We start from the raw sequence: 17,388 nt of genomic DNA on the forward strand, positions 1-17,388 counted from the left end.
TTAGTTTGAGGCTTCAGAAGAAGTATGTTTTAGGAATAAGGACAATGTTCTAGAATAATGTCCGTACCCTAAAACTAAGCAAAATGAAAATAGTCAAAACAAGTACAAAACCACAACTTATAAAACTAACTGCCTGACCAGATAACATCCAACACCCCTTATAGAACAATCTAGATTCCCAATAGTGTAAAATTCATAATGCTCAGCATATCACAAAAATACGAGACATGGGGGAGAACGGGAAAGCATGACCTACAGACAAAAAATCAAAGGCAATCTGCAGAAACAAAGCTTGAAATGACTCAGATATCAGAATAAACAGGCAGAGGCTTTTAAAATAGCTATAAAATATGCAAAGAATTTAAAAAGAAAGATGGAAGCAATGAGCACACAGTTAAAGAGCTCAGAAACATGAGGACTATATATTAAAAAAAAAAAAAGAAAGAAAGAAAGAAATTCTAGAACCCCAAAGTGTACCATCTGGAAAGAGAAACCTACTTATATTGGTTTAAGGGCAGAACAAAGTGGTAACGAAGTTGAAAAGAGAACAATAAAAATTACAGTCTTTAATTTATAGAACACAGAAAAATAAGGTGAAAAGAACAGGAAAACGTGTCTAACTCATGTGAGAAATTAGCATAAAGTAGCCTAACGCAGACATAACTGGAACTCAAGGGGGACAGCAGAGAGACCATAGAAAACAAACGTCCTTAAGGAAACAACCCTAGAATAGTCCCCAAATCTGATTTAAATATCAACCTGGAGACCCGAGAAACTCAGTAAATCTGAATTAGGAAAAATTCAAAGCAAAGCAAAGCTGACGTAGGAGTCAAACTTCTAAACCTAAAGATAAAGGGGAAAAATCTTAAAAAGAAATCAGATTAAAAACAGGTCATATTGTGTTCAGAGAAATAAAACAAAAATCCTACTGACTTTTCATCAGGGGGGGAAAAAATGGAGACTAGAAAACAACAGAATACGATTTCCCAAGCGTTGAAAGAAACTCACCATCAAAACACAATTCTAAAACCTGTGAAAATGTTGCAGTAAATGAAGCAATATCTGACAGGACTAAATAGGAGAGATAGGAACACCTCATTACAGCTGGAAATGTTATCAATAAATGATAAATAAACTAAAGGGGCTGGGTTTGTGGTTCAGTGGTAGAGCACTTGCCTGGCATGTGTGAGCTACTGGGTTTAATTCTCAGCACCGCATATAAACAAAACAAACAAACAAATAAATAAATAAAAGGTCCATCATCAACTATAAATAAATAAACTAAAAAGAAAAGAAAAGAATCCACTGGACACAATTGCACTTATTGAATATCACAACTATATTGTGCAGTTGTTTGGGGCGGTATTCAAACTGTTGCCAGAATACACGTTTTTTCCAACTACAGATAAAATGTTTACCAAGATAGACCAATTTGAACTTTCGGAAAAAACCTCAATCCATTTCAAAAGACTGAAATTTTACAGATTACTATAAGGTCCAAACTCTTTACCTTAGCCCACATGATCTATAAGGTAGATCAATTGCTTTAGAGGTCCCAATTTTTCATCTCTCCCGGTATCCCTGTTCTTTTCCTCGTCACTTGGCAGTGCTTTGGCCAAAAAGGAGTTGTCTATTTATATACCTGTTTTCTGGGATGGCCTTGTAACTTTCTTTGATCAATGGAGTGTAGCAGGAGTGCCAATGTATCAGTTCTGAGCCTCAAGAAACCTTGCTTGTTTTTGCTGACATTCTTGCCCTCTGTCTTTTCCAGGAGAAAGACATGCTCAGGGTTGCTCATTCATCTCTAGAGGAGATGAGAATTATGTGGAACACAGCCCAGTCTCCTAACTCATCCCAGTTAAGGCTCTCCTGGATTAGCCAACAGCCATCCAACTCCAGATATGTGAGCAAGGCCAGCTAACACGGGTAGAGTTAACTAACCAATCCTTGATTAACCATGACACATAAAATGAGTCCAAACTAGAGCAGCCGAATTCCATACACTTGTGGGATAAATATTGCTTATTGTTGCATGCCTCCTAGATTTTGTGTGTTTGTTATGCAGCACTGATGTGGCAACGGGTAACAGATACAATCTGGCTTCTGCCTACATCTCTGGTTCATATGCTGTAATGCTCCCTGTGGCTTTCTCTCGCTATGCTGGCATCTTTGCTGTTTGTCACACAGGTTGGGACTATTCCTTCCTGGGGGACTTTGTACTGTCTGAAATGTTCTTCCTTTAGATATCTACGTGAACAAGAATTTTAGACTGGCTAGCTGCTCAGCCCTTGCTTGGAGGAAGTAGCAAGAAGAGGACCATGGAACTAGGATCCCTCCTACTGCAAGGCAACAGTCAGTTCCACTGTAAATGAAGCATGAACACACTGTTTTAGGTACATCCTAGACGATGGACTAATGCCCTCAACAGATAGAGGGTGAAAGGAAGGACTCCACATTGAGGTAATCAGAGTAGAGGACCAGGAATACGCTCCAGTCCATGGAGATGAGAATACTCTGGTTTTCTCAGTAGAACTGGGAAGGTAGGCTGGCCAGGAGTAACAGGGAGAGTAAAAGGAAAAGTGATTACTTAAATGTTACCTTATTGGGAAGAGAGGTGTTAAGGTTGAGCTGTGACGTGTCTCCCAAAAGTTTGTGTGTGACACAATGTAAGAAAATCAGAGGTGAAACAATTGGATTATGAGAGCTTTAACCTAATCAGCACAATAATCCACTTGAGTGGATTAACTGAGTGGTGACTATAGGCAGGTAGGGTGTGGCTGAAGGAGGTGAGCCACTGGGGTCATGCCTTTTGGGGTATATATTTTGTCCCTGGTGAGTGGAACTCTGCCATGTCCTGAGCTGCTTTCTACCTCCAAGTCCTCTTGCCATGATTTTCTGTCTCACCTTGGGCCCAGAGCTATGGAGTCAGCCATCTATGCACTGAGATCTATGAAATTTTGAGTCCTAAATAAACTTTTCCTCTCCTAAAATTGTTTTTGTCAGGTCTTTGGTCACAGTGATGTCAAAACTGACTGAAACAAGAAGAGATCAGCATTATGGACTGGACACTTGCCCATGGAGGGCATGTAACAAGGGATGCTGAGGGTGACTCAGCTTTGGCTTTTAGTCCTGGCTCCAAACATCAGTGATTTGTTATCTTTGGAAGGTTCCTCTTTTAAGCTTCAATTTCATCCTTTATAAAATAGGCTCCAGTAGTCTTGACTGGTCAAGGTAAAGATGAGGTGATTTTAATCTTATATGTAAAATATATAGAAAGGGTTCACTAAGGTGTAGCTGCCACCTTCCTTGATTTGCTCTTCTTCTTGCTTAGTCTTGCTTTCTAGAACATGGAATAGTAGAATCTACTGGTAAGATGAATGTATGGAATTTGGTTCTATATAGTGAAAAATTAGTAGGGGGGTGCTTTTGGATGTATAAGCCATAAATAAATATAGCAAAGGAAAATCCAAAGTAGTTGCTCTGAAATACTCATTTTGGCTTTTATCAAAATACCACTAATTTCAATATTCTGATAATTGTTCAGTGTGTGGCATGGATAAGTAAGCCGAATTATTCTTTTCTCTATAAATTTATTAGGACTTTTAAAAAAATGTTGGCAATGAAAAAGGAGATTTTACTTGATGGCCCAGCTGACCTCACCTTCTGGTAATGAATCTCTTCTTCTCCCGAACCTGCTTATATTTGTAGCCCTTGCACCTCTGGATGGCCCTGAGTAGGCACTGTTAGTTGTAGAGGAACAGATGCCTTTATCTGGCCTCTTTATCTGGCCTCCCAGTCTCAGAGGTAATCTAGGTGAAGGTTCTCTGGGGTTGGCCAATCAACCCTTGCTTGCCTTATTCATCATATTTTGACAGATATTTCATTGTGTCCCTTTTGAGCCCTCATCTTTCTGGTGGAGAAATCCTGGTCCTTTAATCCCCATCCCTCTGGTAGCTGTACCCACGCTCTCAGCAATTTGGGTTTCCTTTCGCTGGACCTTTCTGAGCTCTGCTCTGACTTCCTTGAGCAGCAGTGACCAGAACTGATCCACCAAGCTTACACACACACACACACACACACACACACACGGAGGACAACCCAAGCCAGAATTTCAATGAAGGGATTATGGGAAGCAAAAGAAAATTGGAAGTTAACATGAGGAAAAATCACAGAGAAACAAGCACTGTGCTAAAAAAATGACATTATGTTAGAAAGGATGAAAGTTAGATTTATCATAACAGTGGACAGTGAAGTGGGGAGAAAAACAAAATTTTACAAAGGATTAGTTCTACTACTTTCAAGCTCTAAATTGCCAAGGGTGCCCACCACATGTAGAATAAAATCAGGCTCACCACCTTGACCCGGGAGCTGGCTCCTGTCCATCTCTCCCACTTCATCTCCATCTGCTCCCGCCATGCTTACTCAGTTCCAGCCCTACTGGCCTTCTTGCTGCTCTTGGGCACACTACCCCATCGTGACCCCCAGGTCTCTGTCTGGTGCCCCAGATCTTACATGGCTTGCTTCTGCACATCATTCAGCTCTCTGATCAAATGCCACCTTCTCAGAGAGGTCCACCCTCCCTTGCCAATGGCCTCCCCTCCATTCTCCATCTCGACTGCTCTGTGTTGTCCTCCTCTGAACCTAAACTATATAGCTGTTTACCTTTCTCACCATGTCCCTCCTTAGAATAGAAGCTCTGCAAGGGAGAAGACTTTTGAAATGACATCTGCCAAATCCTGTTCACGCCCTGATTAGGACCTGACAGTGAGTGGTGTCAGTAATCAGGGGCGGGAATGAATGATGTGCACTTGCTAAGAGTGGAAGTTCTGGAGCCAACTTGTCTGCTCAGACTTCACCTCTGCCTTCTGTGTGCCCTTGGTCAGGTCATTCTCTGTGCACAATCTCCTTATGTGTAAGATGAGGACAATAATGGCACCCACTTGGGGGTATCTTGGAAACCAAGTGAAGCAATGCATGAAAGGTGCTTAGAACTATGTTAAAAATATTACAAGTTTAGATCCCAAAGGTTATTTATTTCACTTCCCACAAGCAGAACAAGAATAGGCACAGGTAATTAAGCATGTTTATTCTTGATCTTGAGCATACACAGTCAGTAATGGTCATAACTACTTGTGAAAGTTTTAGCTTTTGGTTAGTTAAGAATAGGACCTTGTATGTATGACATGTCAAAATACATTCTACTGCCATGTATAACTAAAAAGAACAACAACAAGAAGAGAATAGGATTTTTTTTTAAGAACAAAGAATAGCCTTTGATGCGTACAAAGATTAGTTTCCTGGTTAATGCAAACCTAGTTTAATAAATGCAAATCAAGTGGAAACATGCATTCTTAAGAATTAGGGTTATGTTCTGGGGTCCAACAGAACCAGTGGTGCTGATAATAAGTAAGTGACAGGCAAATGAGGGCAGATGGGGTCTGGACAGACAATTTGGAAAAATAAAACCAGTCCTGGAGGGGATATTGGAAAAAGTACACTCAGGCATGGTTTGTAGGCTGAAAATTGGTGCAACCACTTTGGGAAGCAGTATGGACATTCCTCAAAAGACTAGTAATGGAACAACCATATGACCCAGCTATCCCACTCTTTTGTATTTATCCAAAAGAACTGAAATCAGCATGCTCTAGTGATGCATGCATACCAATGTTTTCAGAAACACAATTCAGCTAAGTTCTGGAACCAGCCCAGGTGCCTGTCAACAGAGGATTGGATAAGGAAAATGTAGTATATATACACAATGGAGTTTTCACTCAACCATAAATTAGAATAAAATTGTGTATGTCATTTTCTGATAAATGGGTGGAACTGGAGAACATCATGCTAAGTGAAATAAAAAAAAAGTCAAGGATCAAATGTTCCCTCTCATATGCAGAAGCTAGAGAGAAATGGAAGTAAAAAAAATTTAAAAAGAGAGAGGATCCTATGAAAACAGAAAGGAGAAGAGTGGAGTAGAAGAGAGGGATTGAGGGGAAGAAAGGTGAGGTGGGAGAGGGAACTGTGGAATGACATTGACCAAATTATGCTACATGCACACATGAATATATCACAGTGAATTCTACTTTTATGTGTATCTATAAAGCACCAATAAAAAAACAATAAATAAATGGAAGAAAGAGCAATAGAGTAGATGAAGGGAATCATGGGGAGACAAGAGGGGAGGGAAAAGTGGAAGTACTAATGATTGAAATGGAGCAAACTACACACACACACACACACACACACACACAAAACTAGTAATATGACTAGTATATGCTTATCCACTGGGATAACTGAGTCACATGGTGGTTCCATTACTAGTCTTTTGAAGAACATCTATACTTCTTTTCAAAGTGGTTGTACCAACCATGCCGCAAAAGTACCTTTTTCCAATATCCTCTCCAGGACTGATTTTTGTTTGTTTGTTTGTTTTCCCAAATTGCCTGTTCAGACCCCATATACTCTCATTTTCCTGTCATCCATATATGTATAATGCACTAATAAAAATATTCAAAACCAACTCTGTCCAGGTTGATTGACAGCTGCATAAATACCGTTGTTTGTTACTTTGGGTATGAGCCCACCCTTTCCTGTACTTGACACCGACCAGTTATCCCCACATGTGGACAAAACCTCTTTCTGAAACCTAATGACCTTGGCAGTGACACATTATGGTGAACACGGACACACAGAAGCTGCTTCCTAAAAGCAAAGTTGTTTGTAAGCAGCAGCAGTTTAGTGGAAATCTGGTAAATTATAATATCAGTTACTTCACATTGAGATAGTTCACTGTGTCCTTTGCCAGGGGCTCCAAGTGAGGAACGTCTTTTAAAACATAGTGACCTGTGAAGTTTGGTACCACTAGAAGAGGCAGTATGATTTTTTTCCCTTCTAATGATGAGAGTTTAGTATGTTGCTGATAATTTCTTTTCTGCCCTCTTTGGCTACCAGAAAGCTCACTTACAGATCCATGACAGCAAGGATATTGACCCTTCAATTTGCTTATTCCTGGTTCTCCTTACCCTCTCTGGGTTTGGTTTTCTTCATTAATCTTTCATCATCATTATTATTATCTGAATTCTAAAATTCCTTATAAATATGTTACTGTTACTTAGTTATATGTAGTGGTATAAATTCTCTCAAATCTTTTATGAAATGAAATGGATTTAGCTTAATTAAATTGGGTAGTTTTCATAAACATAATTTCCCCTGATTGTTGTTATAGTCTGGAGAGGTGGGCATTGTTATCATTCACATTGTGCAGACAGGGAAACTGAGACTCAAACTGTAAAAAATTTGTCTAAGATGCAAATAACCCATAGTTTTCACAGTTCTAGATTCTATTGCTCTATTTCTCTAACAACAATAACGATAAAAGAATACCTTTCAATGCTGAAATATCTTCAGAGAAGAGTTATTACTGAATTAACAATGGTGAACTTTGTTTTTAAAGCATCACATGAATGAACTAAAATAAAATACTTCCAATTGTAAAAGGATGGTGTTAGGCTAGCAGGAAATTTTTACCAATAATTATATGTGATTGCAAAGTTTGAGGCACTTAGAGAAAAACAAAGAATTTTCTTATTCTTTTAAAGAAAAAGGTGTATGAGAAGAACAAGATTTAGATGAAAGTTTTGCTTGAAGGCAGGGGAATAGATTATTTGACCTGTACAAGATGAAAATGTTTTTCAAAATTCAGCCACTACCGGACCTTACTTGCTGCCAGGCCTGGAGATGGGCTTTGATCTCCTTCCTAAGGTCACCAGACTGGCCCTAATCCCAGTGCTTTGGGCACCCCTGCTGGGCTCAGCCCTGCAGTTAATTGTGTATCCTGGGCAATGAGATCTGAAAACAGCACAGCCTGGCCTTGTAACACAGGAGACAACAAAGTCCAAGCACTTGAGAGTCAGGTTCAGGGCAACTTATTTTCTCAGCCTTTTCTGTAGTGCACAGGCTCCTTCCTTCTTTCTACCCGTGTGAACCAGGAAAGCAGCTTCCTGCTCATAAACACCAAGGAGCGGTGCCTCATTAGCTGTATTGTGGGGAAAAACACCATGAAAACAAAGCAAGGTAGCTTGTCCTCAAATTCACATATGATCATAATGTGATTCATTAGCAACATCATGTATTGACAACATTATCCCAACAACATCTGCTTACTTCCAATTGCAGCAAAAGGTATAACATTTCCACACATTTGTTCGTCTGTTTTAAGCATCCAGGTAAATATGGCTAATGCAGCACTGACATTATCAGTTTCAAATCCAGAGTCTGGAGAATAACTTTTCTCTACTCGAGGGAATAGCACATCGTTCTGAACAATTTTCTGAAAGGATGTTTAGGTCTCTGTGGATAATAATCATTGCTCAGTTAAGTCAGGAATGGATCACCTAGATAGTTTTGCAGGCTCCTGCCTGTTTCAGTATTTCTGTAACTTATACCTGATTAATGAGAAGCCATGTGGGAGGAACAGGTCTATTTGTTGTGTGCTCAACATGAACTGGATAGGTTTTGAGTAAATTCACTGAGATCACTTAGCTAGCAAGTTGCTGGGCAGGGATTTGAATCATAAGGTGCCTCATTTTAAGGGCCATGGCCTAGTGGTACCAAACTTCACAGGCTTCCTGCTGCCACAGAGAGGCTGTAAGTTCATGCTAGTGCTGAGCCTTGGCATGCTAAAAATGGTTAACATCCTGAATTCCTGTGCATTCTATTGTCTTCGATTTGTTTTATCCACAGAGGTAGACCTGTTTAGAATGAGCCTCTTGGTTCTATGTTGGACAAACCTGGAACAGTCCATGAAACAGAACATCTCGTATTTGTAAATACTATACATTGGCTTGTTTTACTTGCCTGATATGAAGAGGGCTCCTCCTTCAGATTTTCATCCAGGTCCACACCAACTCTGTTAAAGAAAGCAGAAAACTGGTAAATACCCTGCTACAGAAAGCACAAGATCACCTTGTGCGTAAGATCACCTGACCCAAACATGTTGCAAATCTAAAAAAAGACTTGGCAGAAAACCATCCTGCCTTCCCTCCATCAGAAGACCCTCAAATAGATTGATGTCAAATGAGAATGTGCATAGCTGGGGCTCAGCACAGCTGGAGAGACTGAGCATCAACGGCAATTTCTTGTTCCTGTCCTTCCCAACAAGAACAGAGACCCTGAGAGCCTGGGATGGGAGCCATTGGAACAAAAGACCTCGATAGCTCTGAAACAGGGATCCAGGAGGGGAGGCAACATGGTACCACAATAGAACCCACTGAACAAACTCTCCTGGGACTGTAGGTGCCCCATCTAGAGCAGGGTTCCTAAGACAGAAAATCGTATCTTTGTCCAGATGTTCAGTGAAGCTTCCCATAGGGAGGATCCAGGTTGTGGGGGCTGAGGCTTATACAAATTGGGGGGCTTTCTTCAAGGAAAGGAATACAAAAATACAAATACAAATTGGAAACAAAAGGGCCTTTTAAGAAAGAGAAAATAAATTACTGAAAAACTACACATTTAAAAAAAAGCTGGTAAATGAAATAGGCATCTCAAAATTCAGAAAAAGCACACACATAATGTTTTAATGAATGGTTTGACACACCTGTAAAGTAATCCCTCTGTAATATTTGCTTCTATACTTTGATACTTTCTTCACATGATAACGATTTTATGTTAGGGCGAATAGAAAGAAAAAGTATCCCTTCCTCTTGCAATATGGATCAAAATTATTGATAGCGGGGAGACGTTAGAGCTTGCTTCCTCACCCTTAGGCACGCTTGCAGTGTGCATCGCTGTTAGGGTAATGCTCTAAAGTGTGAGATTTCTGATCAATTTCATTTCGTGCACTTTCCATAAACAACCTGCAGCACACTTATCCCTCCACATCTCCCTTATTGAATGCATTTCTGGATTTTCATTTTGACAGGGCATCAATGAGAACTGAATTTTACACATCTTGGAAGAATTCTCTGTCGCCTCTTCTGGCTCAGTGCATTTCCAACCTTGTTTTTCCTCCACTGCCCACAGACTTCTGATGCCAGGTGCCAAAGGACACATTCATATTTAATCCAGTTTTTGTGCACTATTTCTATAAACGTTTCCTACTCTGGGATGGCCAACAGTGACTTATAGAAGGCCCATATAAATGTGTGCCATTCAATCCAAACAAAGTGCTCGGGGAGGCCATAATGGGAAGAAACAGCAGTTGAACTCCATGGTGTTTAAAATATATTCCTTTTGCAAATATTAAAAAAACATAGGACCCTGGGAATGAAGTCCTGGGTATCTTCCCAGGCCCCTGGAAGGACTAGAGCAAGAGAGGCCCCCTAAGCTTGAACTTCCTCTCCCCGGGAGAATGTGTCTCTGGGTGGGCGGAAGGCCCCAGCCGGGGAGTCAGGCTGCTTGGCTGAGGCTCCCACAGAGTTCTTCCTCTGAAGCCACTTTGCTAAATTAGTCTTTCCTTCAACCACTGTCCCTCAAGGAGATCTCAATCACCCTGGTCTGCTATCTGGGTGGGGAGGTAAAGGCAAGGTTGAAAGCCGCCACTCAGGCCCATGTGTGAACTCGAAGAGCCGTCTCCTCCTCCCTATCACCCTCGCCCTTTCAAAAGAGTGGGTTTCAACTAATTCATTTAAGAAGGGGAAATGGAAGGGACAGGGAGAAGGAAGGGAGAGGCTGTCAGGGAGGAGGGTTAGAAGGAAGGGGGTGAGAGAGGGCCAGGAGATTTGGAAGGGGAAGGAGAGAGTGGAAGGGCGTGAGGATGAGGCCTTCCAGGAGAGTCGAGTCCAGGTAGTGGCCATGGGGTCTGAGTGGTCTTAGTCCAAGAGTGGGGCCCATGTGTGGAGACTACTGGCCACCCTCCCTCATAGGACTGAACGGCCCTCAGGCTTGTCTGGAGATCTGGGCTCTCCAGCAGGTGCAGACAGTGGCCTCTGAAGCCCTCTCTATTACTGGAATAGGCCAGGTCTGCCCCTTCCAAGAGCTACCTGGCACTCAGGCTGTGAATTGAACTGAGAGTCCCGAAGCTCCTCCTGCTGCACCTGTTCAGGGCCTGTCTGTCTGGAAAACTGGAGAGAACAGAAATCAAATTTCATAAGAAACCCCAATTAAAGTCTGAGGCAGTACCGAGATTTTTCCACTAAAATGTAAGCTTTCCTCCTCAGTAGCCATCAAAGCAGACATTTCTAGTTCCCATTATCTCAGCAGCCAGATGGAACCAAGGCTTGATGGCGGCAGATTAAGTTCTTGGGCTTCCCGTGTGTGAAGCATCCCGGAGGCCTGGCTGGGAACAAGCTCTAGTGTCCTCCCTCAGTCCACTTTCTGGCAGCCCAGGGCCTGTGTCGGGCCAGTCCTGTGGCTCCTCTTGGCCTAGCACAGAATGGACCCACATCTCAAGTGGTTTGAGGCAAGGGAAGCTCTGTGAAAATCACTTGCCTCGTGGGGCAGCCAGGGTGAGCAAAACAGACATGGTCCCAGCCCTCACACGCCTACAGGTTGTGAGTTTTAATGAGCATGTTATAAAAAAAAAATTATTATAGTTTAAGTGCTGCGAGGGAAAGGCACACGAGAACCCTGCCTTCTTTCACTTGAGTTTTGGCTCCTCTTGATAAAAATCTTGCTAAAATATATGGCTTGGCTCCCTGCCTCCTTAAACACAGTGCAATGGGGTGCTCTCATCTTAACCGGAGGTCTCAGCATGGCCATTGGTCCCATAAAGTCTAACATGCGCTGCATTGTAATGATTTCTGAAAGGTGTTTGAACCTCTTTATGACTGCATTAAATGATCCCTGGCTACTATTATTTTTCTTTTTTTTAAAATTCTTATATTTGCCTTGGGTTAGTTAGATTGTCTTGGGTTTTCTAGCTGCAACGATATGTTAGCATATTGTTCCTATGCCCCCCCCCCACCTCATGCCACTATTTCCTTTTAATTGAGCGTGGGACTAATAATGTAACAGTCAAATTTAATACATTTTTTTTTAGATACACACACACACATATAACACAAAATAATAGAATTCAATCATTGCAGAAGGGCTTATAAAACACAGTGTTCTTTGCTTCACACCTGGACACCCCTGTTGCCTCCAAGGGCTATTTCCTGCCTTTTCTTGGTTACGAAATGTAATGGCTGATATTGACACGTCTGGCACATTCGCAAGGCATCCCCGGGGTTATGCAAACATGCCGGCAGCATCTCTCTCTCTCTTACTCAATGGTTCAAGCAAGCAAGTCAGAGTGTGAAAGAGACCTATTTTAGGGTCACCTTGCATCCACTCATTTTTATGTGTAAAAGATCACTTACACACTATGGGTTTTTGAGAGATTATTAGAAGGAAGACAGGTTGTGATGCAGCTTGTGATGCCACATGTCTATGTGTCACCACCCCAGCTGAGGTCACGGGTGTATGCGATGAAGTCTTCTCTGCTCAGTGATATCCCAGTAGTCCCTTCTCCCTCACTGTCAAGCAACCTTCTGTCCATCTGTTCTGGATACAGTGTCCCAGGCCTGGTAATTGGACTTGTCCTTCTTTCTGAGCCCAGTACTCAATACTGTCCCTGAGCTCTGGATCTGCCAGTGCCTCTCCCAGGTCTGAGCTCCTTCCTTCCAAACTTATTATTTTTCTTATTGTCAGTGGTGCCAGAGCTCAGTCCTTCCATGCTCATTGCTTTGTTAATTTCTGAGATAAACCCTCCTTGTCCTGGGTCCTGCACTCAGTGGCCCTTATGTTTATAACAACAGCCACCAGTGAGCCATAGGGAGTGTCCAGTGCACAGTGGGGATTTCTGCTCTCAAAGTAAAACATGCCTATCAAAAAAGGGCCAGGCTTCCCAGATTGGGACTTATTTATGACCTATTAATAAGTTAATGGGATGAGAAGACAGTAAGAACAGAAAGGAAGATATCTAAAGGGCGAAGGGAAGGAAAGAAGAAGATGGAGCTGAGCAGGAAGAAAGCAGAAGGATAGGAGGCAAAAAGGACATGTGAAAAAGAAAAAGGAAGGATTACATCATAGTTTACTATAGGTGCTCCTAGCTGGGTGCAGTGGTGCATGCCTGTAATCTCAGGGGAAAATCTCAGGGCTAACCAGTATTCTTCATTCTATGCCAGCGCCCCTTCCTCAGTCTTAGATTCCCCAATCACTTGAAATTTTCAGGCTCTTGGCCCAAGATCAGCCTCAGCAACTTAGTGAGGCCCTAAGCAACTCAGTGAGACCCTGTCTCTAAATAAAATACAAAAAAAGGCTGGGGATGTGGCTCAGTGGTTAAGCACTCCTGGGTTCAATCCCATGTACCAAAACAAAACAAAAACAAACAAAACTAGTAAAGGATTATAAAGCAACTAAAAAGCCTGGTTAAAATTTGATATGATGTTTTGCATTCTTGATGCACCTTTTAATTTTAAGCAAGTACAGTGCTGCCTCTGTGGCATTCAAATGGAAATAAAAACGGTGTCCCCAGCTGTGCCCAGGAACATCTCGCTCCGGGTTCCTCATTTTCAGTGAGCATCCAGCTCCATTTTTGGAGTAAAACACATCTCTGGTGCACCATACCACACCTCCCTTCCTATTGTGCTTCCATTCTTTAGTGAATTTTATTAGATATATTAAAATCGCAGGATGCTCCCATGCCCAACCATGGGCAAAAAGAATGCTCTGGAGTTGAGATTTTTCTTGAAGGGAAAGCAAAGTAAGTAACACAAAAGGCTCACTTTTCCCATTAAAGTCCACAGCATCCATTCTGATTCTTATCACTTTGCACCTCCGGAAAAGCAGTGAAATATTACTAGGGCTTAGTTTCATTGTGTGAATTCCAATAGTCTTAGGTGCGGTTTTGATTCTTTTGAGCCCCCTGCTGACAGGGGATGGGTAGTGGGGGAGGAGAAATCATTTCCTCTAAGAACTGTATTTGATGGCAAAGTGTAAAAAAATGACATTTTCAGTAAAGGAAGAGTGACTGGATATTGGGCACATAAATACAGCTTGACAATGGAAGAGACTGAGAGACACTTGCTGAGGTTTGGGGACTATTGTTAGCCAAGAGAACATCAGATGACAGTCAAAATCTGGCAGTGAACTTGCCTTCTCCTCGTAGCCTTTTAATAAATTTACTGGAGCTTGTATATGACCAAAGTTAATCTAATTCAATTAATAATTCAAATATTTTAAAATTCATTTTGGGAAAACAGGTGCATGAACTAAAGTGAGTGGAAAAACTCACTTTAATTCATTGTGTTGATTTAACGAGGCACAGTATTGAAGACTTTGGACCCTGGAGCCAGGCCATATGGGTTCAAATCCTTCTTCTACCATTGACTACGTTTTTAACTCTGAAACAAGTTTATTTAATCTCTCAAAATCATAGTTTTCTCAACTGAACATGGGGAGAAATGTGAACACACTTTATGGGTTATTACAAGTATGAAATAAGTTATTATGTATAAAGTGTATAACATATTGGCTGCCATCTTGGAAGCAGTCATGAAATATTAGTTGATGTTTTTATCGTTATTAATGCTATTATTATTAAGGAGAAATTGATGTATTCTAAGTTGAGTAATAAATATAAAATAGATTAAAGCCAAGATAAGATTTTCTATAAATAATAGATGCTGAGACATAGAGGCCAATGATAGGACTCCTGCCATCAATGACCCAGGATCTAATGGGGAAGACCGACACTGGAAATAAAGAACTATGGTAAGGCCTGATGAGTATTGTACACAGATTATTGCACATGACAACATAGAGCCCAATGAAAGGGGGCTTTGGGGGAGTAGGAGGTTTTACAGGGGAACTGAATATTGAGAAGCAAGAATGAGTTTCATGGTAGGAGTAAGGGAGGCTGGGGGAGGGCAGAACAGGTTCAGCAGGGGCAAAGCCACAGAAGTTTAAAAGAACGAAGGTTGGAACATGGTGTATAGCTCTGTGTGTCCTCGAGGGCCACGCATACTGAGGTAAACAGCATAATGAAACTTGAGACCAAATTGTGAAGGATCTTGAGTACTATTCTTAGGAAAGCAATTCGTTCTGTTTCTCTGTAGGCAGTCGGGAGTGAAATAATTAGATTGATATATTGGAAAGCTCACTGGAGGCATATGATATTAAGACCCTGGAAGCATGAGGGTCATAGACTACTTCAGTGGTCCAACAGAGAGAATTGATTGGGGTCTAAACATAGTGGTGGTGGATCAGAGGAGATAGCCTTTGGAGCTGTGTACCTCATGGGATGGTGGCAGGGTACAGGACTGACGGTGAGGAAGAGAGTGTTGAGGTGTTTCTGAGTTTCCACTTAGGATACCTGACTGGTTTTCCCTTGCCATTAATCATATTAAAGGAAGAGAAACATGTACGGGAATTTTCCAGAAAGGAAATCCTGTTCAAAAGATGAAACTGAAGCTCAGATCCCATAGGGTCTGAGTAATCTTACTGTGCATGAAGCAATAGCAGCTCTCCACACTGTTACCAAGTCAGGAAACACAGACCCTCCCCTTTAAGGGTTTTTGCTTGTCTGTAGAGGAGGTTCAGACCCAAAGGCAAAGTATAAGGAACAAAAGAGGAGTACTAGGTTCTTCAAGGCCAAGGTCGGAGGACTGGGAACATTCACGGAGGCTGGAGACAGGGGTGGCGGGCTCTGTATTTGAAGACAGAGGGACATTTCACTTAACAAGGACTATATGGCCAATGTGGGCTTAGTACCAAGAATAGGAACAACCCTAACCCCTGGTTCTGTGGTGCTATCAAGCAAAGAAAGTTGAACCACATTAGAGAGGTTGAGATACTGGTCCTGTGGTCAGGGACTGGGTAGATAATATAACATTTCCATTCAAAGACTGTTGTTAGAGCCCAAGGGTATACTCTGTAGCCTCTGACTCTGAATTTGAAGAGTGATATGATGAGATCTGCCAATAAAGTGGAAGCAGAAAGGGAGATTCCATAATATGGAGACATAAAGCACATGGTACAATTGTGAACCTCCTATGGGAGAGAATAATATGAGGCTAGGATGCTTCTGAAAGCAGAACTGTCCTCTGGGACAAACTATTATCTGTGGGTCCTGTGTATGCTCTGCCAGGTTCCACTTTCCCAGGCTTGGGACTTGTCTTATGATCACATTGAAAATGGCTGGATAAGGGTTTGTGTAGCATTCCTGACTTGGTGATCTGAGGCTGCCCACAGGTATTGATGTTCTCTTAGAGAGTATGGAGCTGGAGCAGATTCCAATGAATACCCTCAGGCCGATTAGACTGAGAAGGGTCTGGCCTTTCCTGTCCTCTTTGCTGACAAATTTTACTGAAAACTCAGCCTATCAGTTAACAAGAGACACACAGCCTCCAGGAGTTAGACCCTTGACCACGTGGTCTCACCACCTACTATGTGACTACAGGACAAGAAGCTATTCCTCAGTTTCTTTTTATACAAATGGAGATATGGATAGTAACATCTCCTGAAGGTCTTGTGGATAATGCACATATGGGGTCCATCTCGGGGCTGGCAACCAAGGAAGGGTTTGGAAGTGGTGGCTGCTGTCCTTGGGGTGGTTGTTGATGTTGTCAACTTAGGTCTTCTGAAGAGACATTTAACTGTAGGTACCTCCAACACAGCAGTTGTGTTTTCCCGTTCCTCAGTTGGTCTTACAGTAGATTCTTTGGAACTTCTGACTCCAGTGGAGGCTTCTTGACAATGGGGGTTTGGGAGTGTAAAGACGGAGAAGAGTAGGTATGTTCTGGCTGTACAGATGAGCCATGTGGCCAGTGTTTACACAGGTCTGACAATTTTGGAGTACATTTGGGAACGTATAAGTATGCTGAAAACATTATGTTCTTTGAAAAATAAACATCAATAAACAAGTACACGTCATGGACACAAATAATGCAGCGCCACATCCTGTGCTTTACGTTTGGCAAAACTTCCCTTGAGTTTGGAGTGCTTAGTTCTGCCAAGATGTAAGCTAATTTCAGGCTACAGATGAGATCAATTAGAAACTGGTTTGAGGATGAATATGCAGACTAATTTCTTTTGACCTAAGCCACAAGCACACACTGACACCCTTTGGTGGGAAGACAGATGTGATAACTTATGAGGGCATCTGGCCTCTCTTCCCTGAGGATTCGCTCTGGGTACCCTGCCTGGGCAATTAGGGATTTATCAGAGCCAAATGCACATCCTCAGAAAAACCATGCTTTCAAGTGGATCAGCTTGTTTAAATTCTTGTGTGTTACCAAGCAGGGTGTCTCCTCAATGTCAGACTGAACATGTTATATGGGAAGGGAAACGTTTTATCACTGAATATCAAGTAGTCATAGGAGGATGCTTTCTACATTGGTATGGAACCAAAAGTGGTTAATAAAAAAAAAAATCCCAGACGGTCAGGGACCTTAGGATAATGGAAATCCT

At 41.9% G+C, this 17,388-nt stretch overlaps 1 protein-coding gene across 2 annotated transcripts in view; it reads right to left on the bottom strand.

The window, feature by feature from the left end:
* Slc9a9 (solute carrier family 9 member A9) overlaps positions 1–17,388 on the bottom strand; it is a 541,578-nt gene that overhangs the window by 103,009 nt on the left and 421,181 nt on the right. For both annotated transcript variants that reach the window (XM_078043469.1, XM_078043468.1), the window contains exon 13: positions 8,854–8,905. In XM_078043469.1, coding sequence (XP_077899595.1) covers positions 8,854–8,905 — 52 coding nt within the window. The remainder of the gene's footprint in view (positions 1–8,853; positions 8,906–17,388) is intronic.

The sequence above is a fragment of the Ictidomys tridecemlineatus genome, chromosome 3 (assembly GCF_052094955.1).
Source record: "Ictidomys tridecemlineatus isolate mIctTri1 chromosome 3, mIctTri1.hap1, whole genome shotgun sequence".
In the NCBI taxonomy this organism is placed as follows: Eukaryota; Metazoa; Chordata; class Mammalia; order Rodentia; family Sciuridae; genus Ictidomys; species Ictidomys tridecemlineatus.